The sequence below is a fragment of the Mus musculus genome, chromosome 2 (assembly GCF_000001635.26).
Source record: "Mus musculus strain C57BL/6J chromosome 2, GRCm38.p6 C57BL/6J".
Taxonomy (NCBI): domain Eukaryota; kingdom Metazoa; phylum Chordata; class Mammalia; order Rodentia; family Muridae; genus Mus; species Mus musculus.
This window is the reverse complement of record NC_000068.7, coordinates 180,965,517-180,982,920: the sequence shown is the minus strand read 5'-3', so window position 1 is coordinate 180,982,920 and position 17,404 is coordinate 180,965,517. Positions and strand designations below refer to the sequence as shown.

The window sequence follows — 17,404 nt, the reverse complement described above, 5'->3', positions numbered from 1 at the left end:
TCCTGGACCAGAACCAATAGATTTCATTCCCCTTTTATCACCTTATGTCCACCAAATCAAGGACTCCTTCATTCTGGGGATATTCCAGTTTCAGTGAGGTTCTTCTTCCATGTTCAGACTTCCTTGACTCCTGACTTTCTGTGTACTCAACAACCCCAAGTCTCTGACCTATGATGTCATCTATCAGTGGTTACTCTATCAGGCACAAGTCCTGGGTATCTTCTCCCTTGCTTCCCTAGCTCGGAGATGTCCTGTTACATGACTACTGAGTAGTGTCATGTCCACTTGAGGACAAAGCAATCCCAGAGGATTCCCCAAACTTAAGCCCTACCAGTTCAGCAGAGAACCATGAATCCCCATGGGGGAGGCGGGGGGTGAAGCAAGCACTGGAAAATTAGGGCCCAGACAGCTCAACATTAGAAAGTAGGAGCAAACATGACAGACACACAAACCACAGAACTTCAGGTCATGCACTGCTGGTCAAACTGAGGGTCAGACAGGAGTGGGTTTAAGGAGACAGAGACCCCAGCTGGTCTCTCCAGCCACAGCACACAGCAGTCACGGAATCCTAGGAGGGGGCGGCTGTCACACCAACCACTGATAACACATGGGTCTCAACTGCAGTGTTCCACAAAATCCACATGGCGATAAGTGGGGAAGGACAGCTGCATGCTGAGGGAGACACAACCAAGTGTGCTCTGAGCAGCCTGAACAGGCTGGGAGAAGGCCTGGGCTGTCACAGACACAATGCATGGCAAATACTAACAGGTGCTCTGCCCGGATGGAGGGTCCCCATTAAGATGCTTGACCCTGGCAGTGGCAGTTGGCCCCTGAGCACCCCCTCCATGCTCAGGCTCCCCTGTACCAGGTGGGAGCGGCAGATACGTAGGAAATGCTCCCGGCCCCTTTACTCTCCTTTCCTCATTTCTGAGCTGTCCAGGGCTGGCCAAGTTCAAATCAGGTGTCCAAGGAGGACCAGAGCCCAGTCTGCTTTGTGTGGCCATCTGTGGAGAGTTTGTCCCATTTAACTGAGGGCTGGACAGGCTGATGCAGGAAAGGCGGAGGGTCACAAGGTGAGTTTCACAGCACAGGCCACACAGGCTGTGGACTTAGGTGAGGGTGTCGGTGGCAGTGTGAGCTCCAGTATTGCTTTTGTCATCTCATTTCCAGCTTTAAGGCTCCAGGCACTTTCTTCAAGAAGAAAGAACTAGCAGACCTTTCAAGTTTAAAAAGACATTTCAAGGAAAGCAGATGTCTGACTTGGCTGACATTGCACAGGGCTGCAGTCCCAGGCTGTGCTAGGGCTGCAGAGACAATGCCTGGGTCCCAAGAACCCAGAGTCCAGGAGGGCTGCTCAGAGGACCCAAGAGGCAGGTGGATGACACGTCCCCTGAGGTCTAAGAGAAAGCCACCCCACACCAGGCAGGCAGCACCAACTCAAGTCCTGCCTGAGCCACTGTCTTCACACTGAGGTCAAATGCAGGAGGAACAAGAAGGGCAAAGTGCAAACACAGCGGTCCCCAGCAGGGCTGGGCTAGGGTGCTAGGCTCCTACCAGTTCTGGTTGTCCCAGCCCTCATCAGCCGTGGATGGGGCTGCCTTCTTGGTGGCCTTTGCCCTGCCCTCCCCACTGGCTCCCTCCCAACTCTCCCAGCCATCGCTATTGCTGTTCTTGTTGTTGGATGCGGAACCTGAGCCCCAAACGTCCCAGCTGTCCGAGCTCCTCCTCCCTGTTGAAGCATCTGCACAGGTCCAGCTGTCACTGCTTGGGGACTTGGCCTTGGGGGGCTCAGCACTCCCAAAGGTCTCCCAGAAGCTCTGGTCTATGTTGCTGTTCTGAGAGTTGTCTCCACTGCTGTTCTGGTAGCTGTGGCCCTCTAAGGGTCTATCAAAAATTTTTGAGAAAGGACAAAATCTCAATAGTTGTCACAGAAAGATACTTGTGCTGTCTGTATTCCTCAAGCTGCCCAATCTGCTCAAGTCTCAGGGGCTCTCTAGAACAAGACCCACTCATTGCTTCAAATGCCCAGCCCACATTTGACCAAGGTGTAGCCAAATGCCTGTAACAGCTCTATGCTCTCTTCCTGGCTAGGAAGAAGCTGCTGCCTTTCCTGGTGCTTCTTAGCCACCCTTGCAGTCAGAGTAGCCCAGCAGGTGAAGGACCGAGACTTGGCCTTGTAAGGCTCCAACCAGGTACTGAGGACAAGCAGCTTCTTGGAAGGGAGGGATCGTCTCTTGCTACCTCATTCCCATCATCACTCAAACTGCAGCGTGTTTGCTAGGGTGCTAGGAAAGAGGAGCCCTGGTGGTGGGGGTGAGAGGGCAGTCACTGTGCCTCTAATAAAGAACTGGGTGTACCACACGGGGCAGAGGGTGACGGGCCAGGCCACCAGCTCTCTCTCAGGGAGCCCAAGGGACCCAGGGCCTGGGGTGAGGACGTGGACTACCTGTCTGAAGAGTCTTCGGCTTTCCCAGAGAAGAAAGTAGTGACATCACGCCATCCCTTACTGCCAACTCCCTGGACCTAGAAGGAGACATGAAACCAAGTTGGGGCCCCACTCTACACAGCACCTCTGGCTCTAAAACATCAACGAAAATGGATGCTGCTCTGCTAAGACAAAACTTGGAGGAGTGTCACATATAGATACACACACACTTGTGCACAGTAACACAGCAGCAGTGCTGAAGAACACTAGTTGTTGGCTGTTTAGTTTGCTGTGAGCATCTATCTCTGCCTTCTCCGCAGAAGTTTCTGTGATGGCTGGGACAATGCCACATAGATAATGGAAGGCATGGCCTTCCTGATGTCACAACACTTGAGATACTTTCAGAGCTGTGGGCCACTACAGGCCTTGTCTTTACTACAATGCAATGAAAGTCTTCAGGAGATATTCTCTATTGCCATTGTGTTGTGAAAGCTGATGACCTCACTCCCATCCCACCAGGCCCCGAGGTCACAGGACCAGCAATAGCTGACAATGGCACTTACCAAGGGATAGGCCAATGGCAGCAAGACAGAGAAGAAACACAGGTTAGTGGCTAGCAAGTCCCCAACAACCAAGCTGTTTCCATATTCCTCAAGCCCTCAGAAACCAGAGGGCACTGACCACTGCCTCAGCTGGCCCAAGACCCTGTGGGGCTCCGTGCCTGGAATATGGAGACTGGCTTGGGCTGTGCTGCAGTCAGCAGGGTAGGCCCTACCTTGGATGCCAACTGAGAGACCCCACTGGACACATCATCAAAAATCCTTCCCTCCTTCACCTGTGCAATTTAAAGGGCATCGTTAGGAAGACTGCAAGTCCAGACTGCACAAATACCTGTCACATTAAGCTCCCAAAGTTCTACCAGGAGCCCATCTGGCTTCAGCTCCATAAAACCTTATCAAACCACATGACTCTGGAGAAGCCAACTGCTGCCCAGACTCCTGCTGCAAGGAAGGTTGGGGACTACTGACTCCTACTTCAACACCACTGCCTATGGCCTGGCCACTGAAGTAAAACAGAAGGAAGAGAAGGACACCCTTGGGATGTCCTTGGGAACTGACTAGGAAGACTAAGAAAAAGAAGCCTAAGACCATCTGGACCAGAGAAAATTAGAGGCAAGATTTTGCTGATCCCCAGCGTACCCATTTCCCAGATAAGTAAAGAGCCTCAGTGGGACACACCAGCACCTTGATTTTTGGTGCCACCCATACCTTCTCCTGTGCAGGCTTGAGAACATTCTCATTCAGGCTGTGGCCCAACTCCGAAGCCTGTGGGAAGAAATGCCGTGTAAGCTCTGCATACAGCAACCATTAGCTGCTGGTCAGTAAGCACAGGACAGCACAAGCTTTGCCAACAGAGAGGGAGGCAGTGAGATGTGGGCCCACATGGGAAGCAATGTCACACAAGTGACACCAGAATGGAAGAATCACGCTATGAAGGGAGCTCCCTCATACTGCTGGAAGCAGCTCTGGCTCTCATCCACGAGTCAGGAGGATGGACACAGATCTAGCTGCAGGCAACTCTTCATCCATCTCCTGAAGGAGGCACTGAAACTCACATGGGAGAGAAGTGTATGGGAGGCGGGGTGGAGGGAAGGAAGAGAAACAGCAGAAAGGGCCACGAAGCTTTGAGTCAACCCAGGAAGTGACTTGCCTGGACCTCCACCTCAAGGCAAGACCAAATAAAAGCTTGAAGGGAGATAATTCATTAACCTAGGAAGGCTCTTTTCCAGAAGGGTATAATTCCAGCTGCTATTTGGTTTGGGATAATTAAACCATGAAATGAAAACTGAACCAAGCAGTCTTTCTCTCCAGAGCTCACTGGGCCCAGACGTGGGCTGTCGATCTTGGGGAAGATGAGCTTCCAAGACCAACAGGACAAGAAGGTGCGAGTGCAGCACACACAGGTGACCCAAGCAGAAAGGGAGATACAGCCAGGAGCAATGCACATGCTCAACAGACATAGGGCAGCATGCACCAGCGCAAACAGGGTTTTACCGGCTCTGACTGCTGCTTGTAACCCCAAAACTTGACCCAGTAGGCACGAAGGCAGTTACAGAGAAAGAGCAGGTGTGGGAGTCGCATTAGCAACGCCCACAAGTGGCAGAGAACACACCCCTCACCATAGCCTTTTTCTTTTCTTTTTATTAATAAAAAGGGTCTCATGATGCAGTCCTTGACGGATCCTCGGCTGCCTGGTTGCTGGGACTGCAGTGGTTACCACACCAGCGTGAACTACTTTTTACCTGCAGCAGACCCACGGCAGTCTGTTCTGGGCCCTGGCATAATTTTTTCTCTGCTCCAAACTCATCACAGTCCAGACTCCATGATAGCCTGAGGAGCCTGATCCAAACTTAGAAGCTCTGAGGCAAAGCCAAGAAGACTTCTCCTAGGTGTTTACTAGGGGTGTGGGGCTGGAAGAGGCCCTGAGAGGCAGAAATGTACATGAATAGAGTGCTGCAGGACACAAGGACCTAAACTCCTGCCCATCTCACAGTGGCGACCAGAGCTCTAAGCATGGCAACTATTATACTCAGCTTGGAATAAAAATAAACTGCCAAGCCGGAGACTGTAAGAGTCGGCCATACAAACCAAGCTGCCAAGTGAGGATGTGGTGACACCTGTCCAGGTGAACAGACCGAGGCTGAGAGCCATGGCCTAGGCAATCTTTCCCATTTGAGACAGCTGTGGTACTATGGCTTCATGTCTATCGGTGGCTATGGCACAGGGCTGAGGAAGCCCTGAAACGAGCACACTGCGAGGACAGAAGAGGACCTTCTTCAGGACTACAACCTTAGATCCCGAGCACCAGCCCAGCCCAGGGTGCTTCCAGACACTGCATATGATATATGACTAAAGTTGCTGGGTTTTGCTTTTTGTTTGTTTTTCCTTCCTTTCTTTTTGTTTTTTTTTTTTTTGAGACAGGATTTCTCTGTGTAGCCCCGACTGTCCTGAAACTAGTTCTGTGGACCAAGCTAGCCTTCAACTCAGAGATCCACCTGTCTCTGCCTCCCAGGTGCTGGGATTAAAGGTGTGCACCACCAACCACCCGGCCAGACTAAGTGAGAGAGGAGTTTCTCTTTTTACCTTCTGACTTGCTTGAGATCCAAATTTTGTAGCCTAAAAGGAAAACAAAAGCAGCACATTGAAGTCAAATGTCGTGACCCTGACCATAGAGGCTTCATGTACATGGGGCCCAGGTGGAAGCCCTGGCAAGCACCCAGGAAGTAAGCACCAACCTGACAGCAGGTCTAAGGGCCAGGTTGCTGCTGCTTAGACTTGGGTAGATCTGGCTTAGCAGATACTGCAACAAGCCCACAAACTGGTGGTGGTAGGACATGTTTGGGCCCAGCAGCCACTCCTGCCCTACTGGCCCAGCATGGAGGCATCATAGTGTCTAGCATATGAAAAGGTAGGCCCACCTAGAGAGGTCCAAGCTAGAAGGGATCCAGATCTCCCAAACACCAGCCTTTCTAGAGATGAGGAAAAATACCTTGTCAGCAGCCGGTAACTGCTGCATGGTAAATGGGCAGGGAGGGTAGACAGAAGGCTTCCAGCTTGTTTGGATGGCCATGGGCACTGCTGGTCTGAGTCCTGTGGACCACCGGACCAACTTACCTCTACCCCTTTTCCTCTTTGTACTATTGCCACACAGCCCAACCCCAGGCCCAAAGCCTATACACCTTCTGGCTTCTATCAGTGATCATTGCCAGAGCCAGACATGCTCCCCACACGGCACGGTCTATCTCTATTCCAACTCAGACCCTCAAGTTCTCCTCTCATTTTAGGTAAAGGTGAGCGAGAGGAGCTAGACTATTTCAAGACTGAAGACCCAACGGCAGAAATTCAGGCATGGGCACTCATCAGCTATTCACCCACAAGAAATCAAGTCAACCTCTACAAGCAGCTTGTCTCTGACACACACACACACACACACAACCACCTTCGATATAGTAAGGGCTCCTAGGCCATCCTGCAGTGGAGAAGGTCCATGCTTGTCTGCCTGAAGGACCCCAGGACCTGTCTCCCAGAGCCACAGGCCTGGAGTGGACGACATGCACCTCACAGTTACTTACACCCTCCTTTGCTGCAGATGCAAACTTGCTCGCCCCAGTGGTAAAACTGCTCCAGCCCTGAAAAAACAACAGGAAATGATGAGGCTTTTCTAGTCCCTGTGCATGCCAGTCTCAACATTTTAGCACAGGACGGTTCCACAGAAGGCACCTCCAATACCTCCACAGCTCTTGTGACCAGCCAAAAGCCACCAAGTGCTACAGTATCCACATTCCCCTTGCCAGCTGCAGCACACAGCACAGTTCTGCACAAAAGGAGGAACTCAAAACACCAACCACAGCACAGGATGGCTACCAGGCCTCTTAAGCAGCCCTAAAAGGGAGTTGGTGAGCTTGTGCTCACATCTGTCCTGCCTCCCTCCTGCCTCCCAGAGGAGCAGACCGTGGTGGGCAGAGGTTGCAGGTTTCCTCTAGGTTCAGTTGTCTCCTCACCAATACCTTCCAACGTAAATTAAAGCTTCTTCAATATAGAAACATCCCATTTAAACCAAAGCTGGCCTTCTCCCCTAGCCCTCGAGATAGTGCAGAGGAACCACTACCCTTCAGGAGACATCTATATTCAGGGATCTTCCTTAAAAAAAGGCTATCAGCAGAAGACAGGGAATACAGATGCCAAATGATGAGGGGCTTTAAATAAAACTCTACAGGGCCTAACATGGTGGAGCACATCTTTAATCCCCGCACTTAGGAGGCAGATGCAGATTGGTCTCTGAGTTTGAAGACAGTCTGGTCTACAAAATGAGCTGTCAAAAAAACAAGAAAGAACTGTACAACAGCCATAGGCCTTACGATAAAATCCTGCTTTTCTGCCCTAAAAATAACCTGTGTGAAAGCAGAAGAGGGACTGTAGCTGCCATGGTCCTGTAAGCAAATCTTTGGTTTTTCAGATAGGTTCTCACTGGGTAACCCAGGCTGGCTTCAGGCTCACTTAGTTTTCCTACTTGCTTCAGCTTCTCCAGACCTAGGGGTACAGGTAAACACTACAATATTCAATTTCACTTTTAAAACAGTTTGAACCAGGCACAGTGGTTCATGCTTGGAATCCCAATAAGCAGGAGGATGAAGCAGGAGAATCACTGCAAACTCAAGACCAGCCTGGTCTACACATAAGTTCACAGAGCTACAAACTAGACATGTCATTAAGAAAAAAAAAAAAAAAAAAGGAAAGAAAAAGGTTAAAAAATATTCACTCATTAAGGAATAAACACTCAGAATACAAAAGACAAGGTTGTTGTCAGTCTTCCATCTGTGCCATTTAGACTGCAGTGCGCATGTGCAGCAGCAAGGCAGATGCTTGCCGTCTTCCCCTCTCACAGCATCTCATCTATTCCTTGCACACCCTACTTAGTTATACGTATTTTGAAGATCTGGTATCATCAGCACAAAAAGCCTTTCCTCTTTTTTTATTAGGTTGGTTGTTGTTCTGTTTTTAGAGACAAAGTCTCTCTGTGTAGCCCTGGCTATCCTGGAACTCACTGTGTAGACCAGGTTAGTCTTGAACTTAAGAGATCCCACTGCCTCTGACTCCTGAGTGTTGGGACTAATGGTGCATCCCACAATCTCTCTTTTCACTTTCAGCATTCAGCCCACTTAGTGCAGCCCCTGCTTGGCCTCCAGGGTGTGTGCATTTATGATTGCTACAGAACACAACACCACAATGAACAAAAGTAGCTTAAACATTACTTTTCTCAGAAAAACAAGCCTAGGATGCCATACCCTGAACTTCAGACCCGGAGTTCCAAGTTGCCTTGAAAGCAGACAGATGCCCCCAAACCCAAACACCACACCACACCCCAGTAGAAAGCCAAAAAACTTGAGCAGCCTCTGCTCAGGGCCTCACTTTCTGAGTCAGTCTACCCAACACAGGCCAGGAGGCTGGGTCAGCCTTCTGCTGGGCTCAGGATATACCCTGGAGATAAGAGGAAGACAGGCTCCATAGAAAACCTTTAGTTCTTTGAGGAAATCTACCTTGGCAAATTTGATGTGCATGTTATGACCAGAAGTGGCTGAATACCTTTGGAATATGAATATAAGGCCTTTTTTTAAAAAAAAAAAAAAAAAAAAAAAAAAAAAGGAGGTAAAAAGAGGCCTTTAATCAGATGAAAAGTCATGTGCCCAGGACCACCTACACTGCCAATATCTAGCCATTGGACAACCCCCTTAGCTATGTCTGGGGCAGCAGGCACTCTGCAGGTCCTAGGCCTTCTTACCGAGTACAGCGATGACATGGCATTGTTGAGGAAGTCATCTTCTCTCTTCTGAGGTGGCACTGTGTTCCCAAACCCTACATAGCGATTCTCCTGAGCACTGAAGATAAACACAGACATCACAACCACAGCCATGAACCTTGCCACTCCTCAACAGTGAGAACATGGTCACTCGGAGAGATGCCCCTCCCTCTCACAGGACACCCTGCATTCTGGACAAGGGGCACAGGAGCTATACAGATACTTTCTACCACATGATCTGAGGTTCCACAGCAAGATCTATAACTCCTGGTAAGTGGGGTTACTGAAAACATCAAGCATCACTTACAGGCCAGGTGATTCCAGGAAGAAAATACATCATCTTTAATACTGGATTTTTCTCCACATTCAAAACCTCCACTCAAACCTAGGCCATCTTGGGGCCTGCCACAAGTGGACCCCAGATCACACATACTGTGGACACATACAGAAGGAGTGGGCCCAGCTTAACCTAAGGAAAGAGTCCAACCTAACGGAGTAAACCCCGCAGGGTGGCCTGTCAAGGATGCTCCCACCTGCCTTCCGCTACCCAGGCTGGAGAGCCTTCCGCTACGCCCGGCCGGAGAGCCTTACCCCTGGTAGGAACCCAGGTCATCATTCAGCCAATCTTCAAAAGCCTTGTCCCCAGAGGCGGCTGCACTCTGTGGCTGGCCAGAGGCTCTGAGGTAGAAGGTTAAAGGTCAGTAAGGCTTCAACACACCAAATGAAACCACACAGTCTGTGACAAGGACTTTTCATATCATAGTTGGGGTCAAAGAGGTACCAGCTCTGACCCATAAGAAACTCAGGCACAGCTAAAGTCGAGTGGTTCTCTGTATCAATCTAACAGCTGACAGTAAACTCTGGTCATACCAGGAATGGCAGTCAGGGTTCAAATTTGGGAAATACACTGGTGTTATGTCATCAGTGGTGCTATGATCTGGTTATGTTCTACAGGACCTGGAAGACGTGCTGTCATCCCGTGCCATCCTGGTGCCTACACTATAGTGTGACCAACAGCTCACTGAAGAGTGACCACATGAGGTAAAAGCACAGCCCACATCCCCACAGGCACTGTCCAAAGGGTTGTGTGACACATCTACAAGAAGGGGAAGGAACTCTTCTGCAGAATAGGGCAAGATGCTACTTCTTATGGGGTAAATTTTTACTACAAGTTTACATCCTTTCAGAAATGTTAAAAAGCTACTTTTTTCTCTGACTTCTGGGAATAGCTCACAACTGAAACTGCTCCCACAAGTGTAGTAAATGAGGTTTCTATGGAGTTCCTAAGCTACCACTAACGTGAGGGTGAAGCTGAGGTCTGACCAGCAGGCCAGAGGAGCTACCGGTGGGCAGTGAACTGCAGTGTCTTGGGCTGAGGTGGGGTCCAGTTCTGTGCAGGCGATGACTCCAGAGACCACTCTTTACCTTCTGCCAAAGTAGCCACCTAACAAGATGAGACAGGACATGAGGAGATAGACCACCTACTCAACACTGTAAGCCAGTACCACCATGCTATGAACCAGGGCTCCCATGACGACAAGTAAGTGTTGGTGAGCTACGGCTCCAACTTCAAATGCACAAGGACTCATTTATCTGACCCCCAGAAGGGCTCTAAGTTAAGACAGCCAAATCCTTAGAGCGTCTGCAGCTAAGCCATCCTTTTAAGGCACTACTCCTCACTGTTCCTCTCCTCCTTGGATTGTAGACCATTTGCATTCCCTCTGGGCAGGAAGAGCCTGCCACAGGGTTAGTAGGGGCCACTTGTCCTGGCCTGTTCTTGGACAGTGCATGGCCTCCATAGATGTTCAAAGTGAGAAGAGAAACCTGCCTCCCAAAGCCACTGAAGCCCCATCTGGCCACCAGCAAGGTGTGCTTTGTGTTCATCTCTCTATGTGGAGCCAGCCAGGCACTGAAGCCCCATCTGGCCCCTATCAGCGTGTGTGCTCAGTGTTCATCTGTGTGGCCAGCCAGGCAGGCCCTTACCTTATCCCTGAAGAGCGCCGCGGCTCTGCTGCTGTACTTGTCCTGCAGTGACCAGCTAGGCTCATAGTCGTCCTGTGTCTCCAGGAACTCTCGGAACTTAGCATTCCCACCAGCCTTCATCTTCTCCAGCTCAATGTCCTTCCATTTGTCCATTGTAACAGAGCGCACAAAGCTAGAAACCAGATGTCTGATCTGATTACCAAACCCCAGGAGACCCAACTAGCCTCCCAACCCAAGATCACATCCTGAGCTAGATACAGATGCCTCCTGTATGGAGGTAAAAGCCAGAAGCAGCTTCACGGAGGCAAGCCGGACCGCAGCTGATGCTTGTGGCCAGTGTTAGTGGAGCGAGGACCACCTTATGGTGGAGAACACCCCCTAACATCCTATCAGACAGCATCTGGGCAGCAGACCCACAACGTGGCAAGTAGGATAGAGCAGGATGTGCAGGGCCAAGTGGTTCAACACTGACCTGAGGTGCACCCCAAGCCCACGGTGTCTCCCAGAGCATTCCAGGCAGATCCAGATGCCATAAGTCACGCTGACCCACTGAGGATTGAACGCACCACACTCAAAGCAAACCTGCAAAGGGGGTAGGGTGGCACACACAACTCACAAAGCAGCTCAGGGCAGGATTAGGACCCCGAAGACAAAAAGAGATGCCCCAAAAGAATGCAGAAGAGCGGTGGACCACATGTGCACAGACTAACTAAAGGGCTAGTACCCATAAGCTTAATAAGGCTGTTCAGGTTGGTCAAAGGATGTGAGTTCAGACTGTTCTGGAGGTGGCAGTAGCTGCCCAGGAACTGGCATGAAGATACAGAACCTCTGATGAGAAATGTATTTAGAAAGCAGACCAAGCATCCTTAGCACAACCTGAGCGATGCAACAGAAATCCCACTCCCCAAGCCACACTAGTGAGCACCAGGAACTACTAGCTGCTAGCTGCTCCCCTGTGCCATGATCAGTCTCTCCAAGGAGGGACACAGCCACAGCTGCATGTGACACCAAGACGCTCATCAGCCCAAAGGTCATACTCACATTATTCTCATCCTGTGCCCGGACTTCCTTAAGAACTTTCCTGGTTCTTGGGCTGGCCATGGTGCTGCAAGGAGGAAAACAAGCCCTTACGACAAGTTACTCTGCAAGGAAGAAAATGAACTAGCAGTGCAATAACATTACGTAATACTTTCTTCCTAAGATCTAACAGTGGTGGCCTTGCACAGTACAGGAGCCATTTACCAAGGAGGCTCTTCTCAATGAGGAAGGACACCTTAGGGCACAACTAGCAGTCAAGTAGTGAGGAACGCCACAGAGTACAGGTTTAGCCATTATGTGCCACCAAGCAGAATAACTGATAAAAAGCTGTCATTTGTAGTAAAACTCACAAGGAGTAGCCTTATTAAACCCATGAAGATTGGCTGCTCAATCTTTTCCCCCACACGAAAGAGCAGTGCCCTGATGAGAAGAGGATACTCTGCACTTCCTCTCTCCCAGCTCTCCAAGTCGGGGTAGGAAGTAGGAAGCCCTCAGACTGCAGCAAGGGGCAAGGAAGTATCCCTGGCAATGGTGTTAAGATAGCCTATAAATGGGTCCTCTATGAGGACATCTGGACAGATAAACGTGAGTAATGCAGACATAGGACATAATAATAAATGCAGACCACCTGCCTAGGGCCATTGGTGAGGACAGCAATGAGGCTCAGCTAAAATGAAAATCTCATTTCCTGTACATGTCTCCCCCTTCCTTCTTTTCATGTGTGCCTGTGTACACACGTGTGGAGTCCAGAGGAGGACACAGATTGTCTTCTATAGATTTCTAACCTATTCCCTTGGGATACTGAGGCTGGGAGCAAGCTCGCAGGATCTTCTTATCTCCATCTTCCAAAGTCGAGGTTATAGACACACGTGCAGTCATGCCTGGCTTTTATGTAGGTACTAAAGATTTGAACACAGAAAGTGCTCTCACCTACAGAACTGTCTCCCTAAACCCTATTCATTTCTCTGTATCTGCCAGTTTCAGCAATGTTTGACTTTTAACTAACTGGTGGGTCATTTAATTCAGGACTAGGAAAATAAACCCAAACTGTGCCAACCACAAGGTTGGACATAAACTAATCCCAGTGGTATGGCACACACCAGCACTGAGGGGTCTGGATGCAGGACCTGGGCCTCTAGCCCCCCAGTCAGGTGTGGTCATCCATCCCAATGGATTCATGCTGTTGCCTCTCATTCACAGGGCAACACACATACAAACAACAGACTAACACTCCGTGTGACCAGAAGCTGCAGGTTTTCAGGGTAGTTACCTTGCTACTCGCTGTTAGACTGAAAGTGACCATTCTCTATTCACGAGGTAGGCTGAGTATTAATGTGAGGTTCACATAAAAGTCAAAACAAAACGCCTCCGCCGTATATCCTGTATTTAACTTTAAATTTAAGTCTGCAGAAACACAGTGTTCAGTAAAGATCTTGACTCTCAACCCACCAACCCTCCTACATCTTAAACTCTCTGTGTTTTAGCGTGACGCCCCCGTCTGTCTGATGTTAGGAAATAGTTGTTTACTGTAGCTGTCTGAAACAAAATCCTAGTACATTCCACCTTCCTTTTTTTTTTTTTTTTTTTCCCCCAGACAGGGTTTCTCTGTATAGCCCTGGCAGTCCTGGAACTCACTTTGTAGACCAGGCTGGCCTCGCCTCCTGAGTGCTCGGATTAAAGGAAAAGGCATGCAGCACCACACCCAGCTCATTCTACCTTCCTTTTACTGCATTAATCACATGTTAGAATGGCATCCTACGACTGTGAGCACACAAATGCAGATTTTTGCATGTAGGACTCCGTTACTGGCATGACTCACTCAGGCATAAGTTAGAAGCCCAGGCATTCACTCACGCACACAACTGCCCCAGACAGCTCAAGAGCATTTGGGGAGACACAGCTAGAGCTGAGTTCCAAAGCTCTCTGCATTCTTTTCTAGCTGCTACGTGAACGTCACCAAGACCACAGCACGTTTCTGTACTGGATCCCAGTGTCCAAAGCTCTGTGGCTGCCCTCAGAGGCTTACAACCACAAATGGAGGCAAACACAGGCAAGAAGCCAGCATCTCCTAAGGCAACTCTGGATCTCTGAGTAAAACCAAGCAGAAGGACATTCTCAGCTACGGGCCTGAGACAGGGTCTCTACACATAGCTCACTGTGCAGACCAGGCTGGCCCAAAACTCACAGAGATCTGCCTGCCTCTGCCTCCCAAGTGCTGGGATCAAAGGTGGTGCCACCATGCCTGACTTGGTTTGGATTTAAGAAACTCTTCCTGTGTGGTAAACTTTGGATATTGGAGAGAAGTTAGGGTTTGGTCTGGGGTTTTTTGTTTTTTCAAGACAGGGTTTTTCTGTGTAGCCCTGGCTGTCCTGGAACTCACTCTGTAGACCAGGCTAGCCTCGAACTCAGAAATCTGCCTGCCTCTGCCTCCCAAGTGCGGGGAACAAAGGCATGCTCCACCACTTACTTCCCTGCTCAAATTAATCATCTTAAATGTTGCTTAATAACATGAAAATAAGTATCTCTCAGTTTAACCAGCCTAAAGAAGGCCTCAAGAATCCTTTTTTTTTTTTTTTTAAGATTTCTTTCTTGGGTGGGCTCACAAGTGCATGCCTAGAAGCCTAGAAGGTGGGAGCTGAGTATCTCCTTCCTCCAAGTGAGTACCAGGATCAAACTCAGGTAGTCAGGCTTTGTGGCAAGCACCCCTACCTGGTATCCATATCACCCACCCTTAAGAATTCTTAATAGCTGAAATGAAAAAAAAAACAACAAAATACTCTTCCTTCAGGCAGACATACCTAGTAGATAATGAAGCAAATAAGGATTTCAAACTTTAGTGAGCTACATGTCACACTAGAGAACATTTGCTTCTTAAATGGGACGTGATGTACATCTGAGGTCAAAGGGGACATCTAGGGACATAGCTTGGCCCTAAGGCTACACAGTATGGGTGACCAAAAACCGTTCAGAGAACACAAAGAACCCATGTCTAAGTTATGCTTCTTCACTCTGAAGAACAGACGATATCAGATCATCACCTCGTCCAGAACTATAGTTAGGGCTTCAATGCTCTAAACATTGCACAGCTATGGAACAGTGTATATTACTTCTGACTTGTGGGTGCCTTAAGAGTGCAAATACAGTATATTCTATTGCCAGGTACAATTGAGAAAAAGTTTAGAAGCTTGATCCTGTGGGGGTCTGTTGTTGAGATGTTTTGTTTTTCCTCCTTCCGCAGAGGACTCACTTCAGAGACCAAGAAGGGAAAAATCAAACAAACTGAGGTTAGAAAACCTGGCTTACCGGCACCTCTGGACAGAATCTTCTTTCGAAGTGAAGGGCTGAGGCCCTTTCCCGACAAAGTGGGCAGTGCAGAACCAGTCTGCGTCCAAGACTGCTCGGGACCAGAGCGCTGAGGGGCCACGTAGGTCCCTGCAACCGCTAGGCTGAAGGGCGGTAAAGCTCACAGGCCGGGAGGCAGGGGAGGGGGGGTCTGGACGGCCGCACACTGGGATCCTGGAGTTTGGGGTCCGAGGAACAAAAACGTCACGGGTCGAAGGACTGGAGAACCCGGGGCCAGGAAGCTGGGAAATGGGAGGTACGCGGGAGGCACCGGGGAGTAAGTCAGGGCTGAAGACCGGGGGCGTCGGACAGTCACGGTATTGGGGGACCAGGGGCCTAGGGCTGCAGAATCGAGGATTACAGGGCCAGGAACTGGGTGATCTGAGAGCCGGAAGGGCAAGGAACTGAGGGTCCGCGGATGCCCGGTGTCCTGGCCGCAAACTCACCTGCTGCCCCCAGGAGGTCGGGTCCGGCCGAGGTGCCAAGCTGGACTAGGCGCTCAGATCCCCCCACCAGCCGCCAGCAGCTTCCGGCTACGTCGCGCTTTGCAAGGGCTCATGGGAGGCCTCCGAGGCGGTACTTCCGCCTCTGTGCGCGAGCCCGAGGCGAGGCTTCTTTTCCGGTCTGTCTAAACCTTCGGCTGAGCGCCAGGTTTGCAGGGTTGCCTCTGCGTGGGCAGTGCGGCAGGGCAGCGCAGATGGATCCGGGCTGCGCTATCTCCAGCGGGATTCTAGGGCGTCCACGGTCTCGACCAAGCCCGGGAACAAGGGACTTCCCGTGGCTTCTGTCAACTCGAACTCCGACCCGTGGTTTAAAATAGACTTGGGCAAGCAGTTCTGGTCAAATCAATGTATTTAGTAGCCGGCGGGTTTTAGTTTTGTGTTCACTTTGGGCCGCCCTGTGTCACTAATTCCTTCCTCATTGGCCTTTTGACGGTTTTGCTTGGGCTTTTTATTTTTATTTACTTGTTTGTTTATTTATTTTTTAAGAGACTGGGTTTCTCTGTGTAGCCCTGGCTGCCCTGGAGCTAGCTGGCTTCCAACTCTAAGATCCGCCTGCTTCTGCCCCCCCGAGTGGATCAAAAGATGTGAGCCATCGCCGCCCGGCTCGTTTGACTTTCAAATTGGCCAAAAGTCAATGTTTTATTGAGGTCAAATCAAACGTACCTGCATCGAAACTTACCGTGAGGCATTTTATCAAATTCAGATCCATACAGTTGGGACCTCAAGGGACAGTGGATCCCTTTCTCCATCCACTGTTGGAGTTTCTTTCACAGGTTTAGAGCTTTGTGTAAAGAGAGAAACAAAAAACGTAGCCTTAAGTCACTTAACCACAGCCTGATATTGTTATTTGAGATAGACTTTCACATCATAGCCTAATTTAGCCTGGAACTCGATTCAGCCTCCTGAGTTCTGGAATTATAGACACCCCACCTAGCTTCATAACATGGCATTTCTGTTTTTGTGAGAAAGGCTCTTATGTATACCAGGATGTTCCAGAACTCATACCTGCCCTCTGCAGGCTAACGTAGTGGCCAAATGCAGGGGACAGGAAGCTTACTAAGAACATAAGTGGCAAATTCCTTAATTGCAGCACTGGGGAGGCAGACAGGTCTCTGACTTCCAGGCCAGCCTGGTCTACAGAGTGAGTGCCAGGCCAACCTGGGCTATACAAAGAAATCCTACCTTTACAAACAAAAGAACAAAATCTAAGCCAGATATAATGGCTCAACCTTCCACCTCCTATAAACTTAAACACATACACATAACCATGTGAAGCCCAGGGCATAAGAAAATGGTGGCTGGAACCTCCGGTAAGGGTTCTGTGATTCTACTTTTATCATGAGGATGTGTTAATGGCCTCACCACCACTACCACACATCTAGCCATTGTTGGGCTGCTTTGCTTATTTTTTTTTTTTTCTGGCTGAGGGCAGCCATGGTGACTGTGCCTCTCAGTGGTGATGATCATGTCATGCTCAGATGACACTACAACATAAATAACAGAAAAGTAGTCAAGGCCTTGAGCTCAGACCCTCGATGTGGCCCAGCATGGTCCAAACGGTTCCTTGGCTCCCAGGGAAGGTAGCAGGGAGGAAACAGCTAGACCTACACAAGCTAGGTGTGTTGAAGTACATTTTGTACATGTGAGCTTGTGAAGGTATGTATGTACTTGTTCATACATATGTAAATGCATGCCTGCGTGTATATGCACTTGGTGTGTAGGTCAGTATTACATGTGTGTGGTGTGTGGGCGCTGT

General features: G+C 49.7%; 1 protein-coding gene across 19 annotated transcripts; it reads right to left on the bottom strand.

Annotated features, from left to right (window-relative positions):
• Positions 1-394: 394 nt before the first annotated feature.
• Arfgap1 (ADP-ribosylation factor GTPase activating protein 1) lies at positions 395-15,696 on the bottom strand. 19 transcript variants are annotated; one of them, NM_001374670.1, is made up of 15 exons: positions 15,592-15,682; positions 15,107-15,319; positions 11,807-11,870; positions 11,238-11,347; positions 10,766-10,937; positions 10,126-10,226; positions 9,374-9,460; positions 8,765-8,861; positions 6,558-6,614; positions 5,569-5,601; positions 4,480-4,509; positions 3,694-3,750; positions 3,201-3,260; positions 2,447-2,523; positions 395-1,884 (listed from the first exon to the last, which is right to left on the bottom strand). In NM_001374670.1, the coding sequence occupies exons 3-15, from the start codon at positions 11,864-11,866 to the stop codon at positions 1,551-1,553; spliced, it is 1,275 nt and encodes a 424-aa protein (NP_001361599.1). In that variant the 5' UTR covers positions 11,867-11,870; positions 15,107-15,319; positions 15,592-15,682; the 3' UTR covers positions 395-1,550. The 19 variants fall into 19 exon arrangements, 18 of the variants coding, with proteins under 18 accessions (NP_001361599.1, XP_011238238.1, NP_001349965.1 ...); NM_001363036.1 differs by lacking the exon at positions 3,201-3,260 and having other exon boundaries at positions 397-1,884; positions 2,447-2,517; positions 15,592-15,696; NM_145760.3 differs by lacking the exon at positions 4,480-4,509 and having other exon boundaries at positions 397-1,884; positions 15,592-15,696.
• Between the last annotated feature and the right edge of the window lie 1,708 nt (positions 15,697-17,404).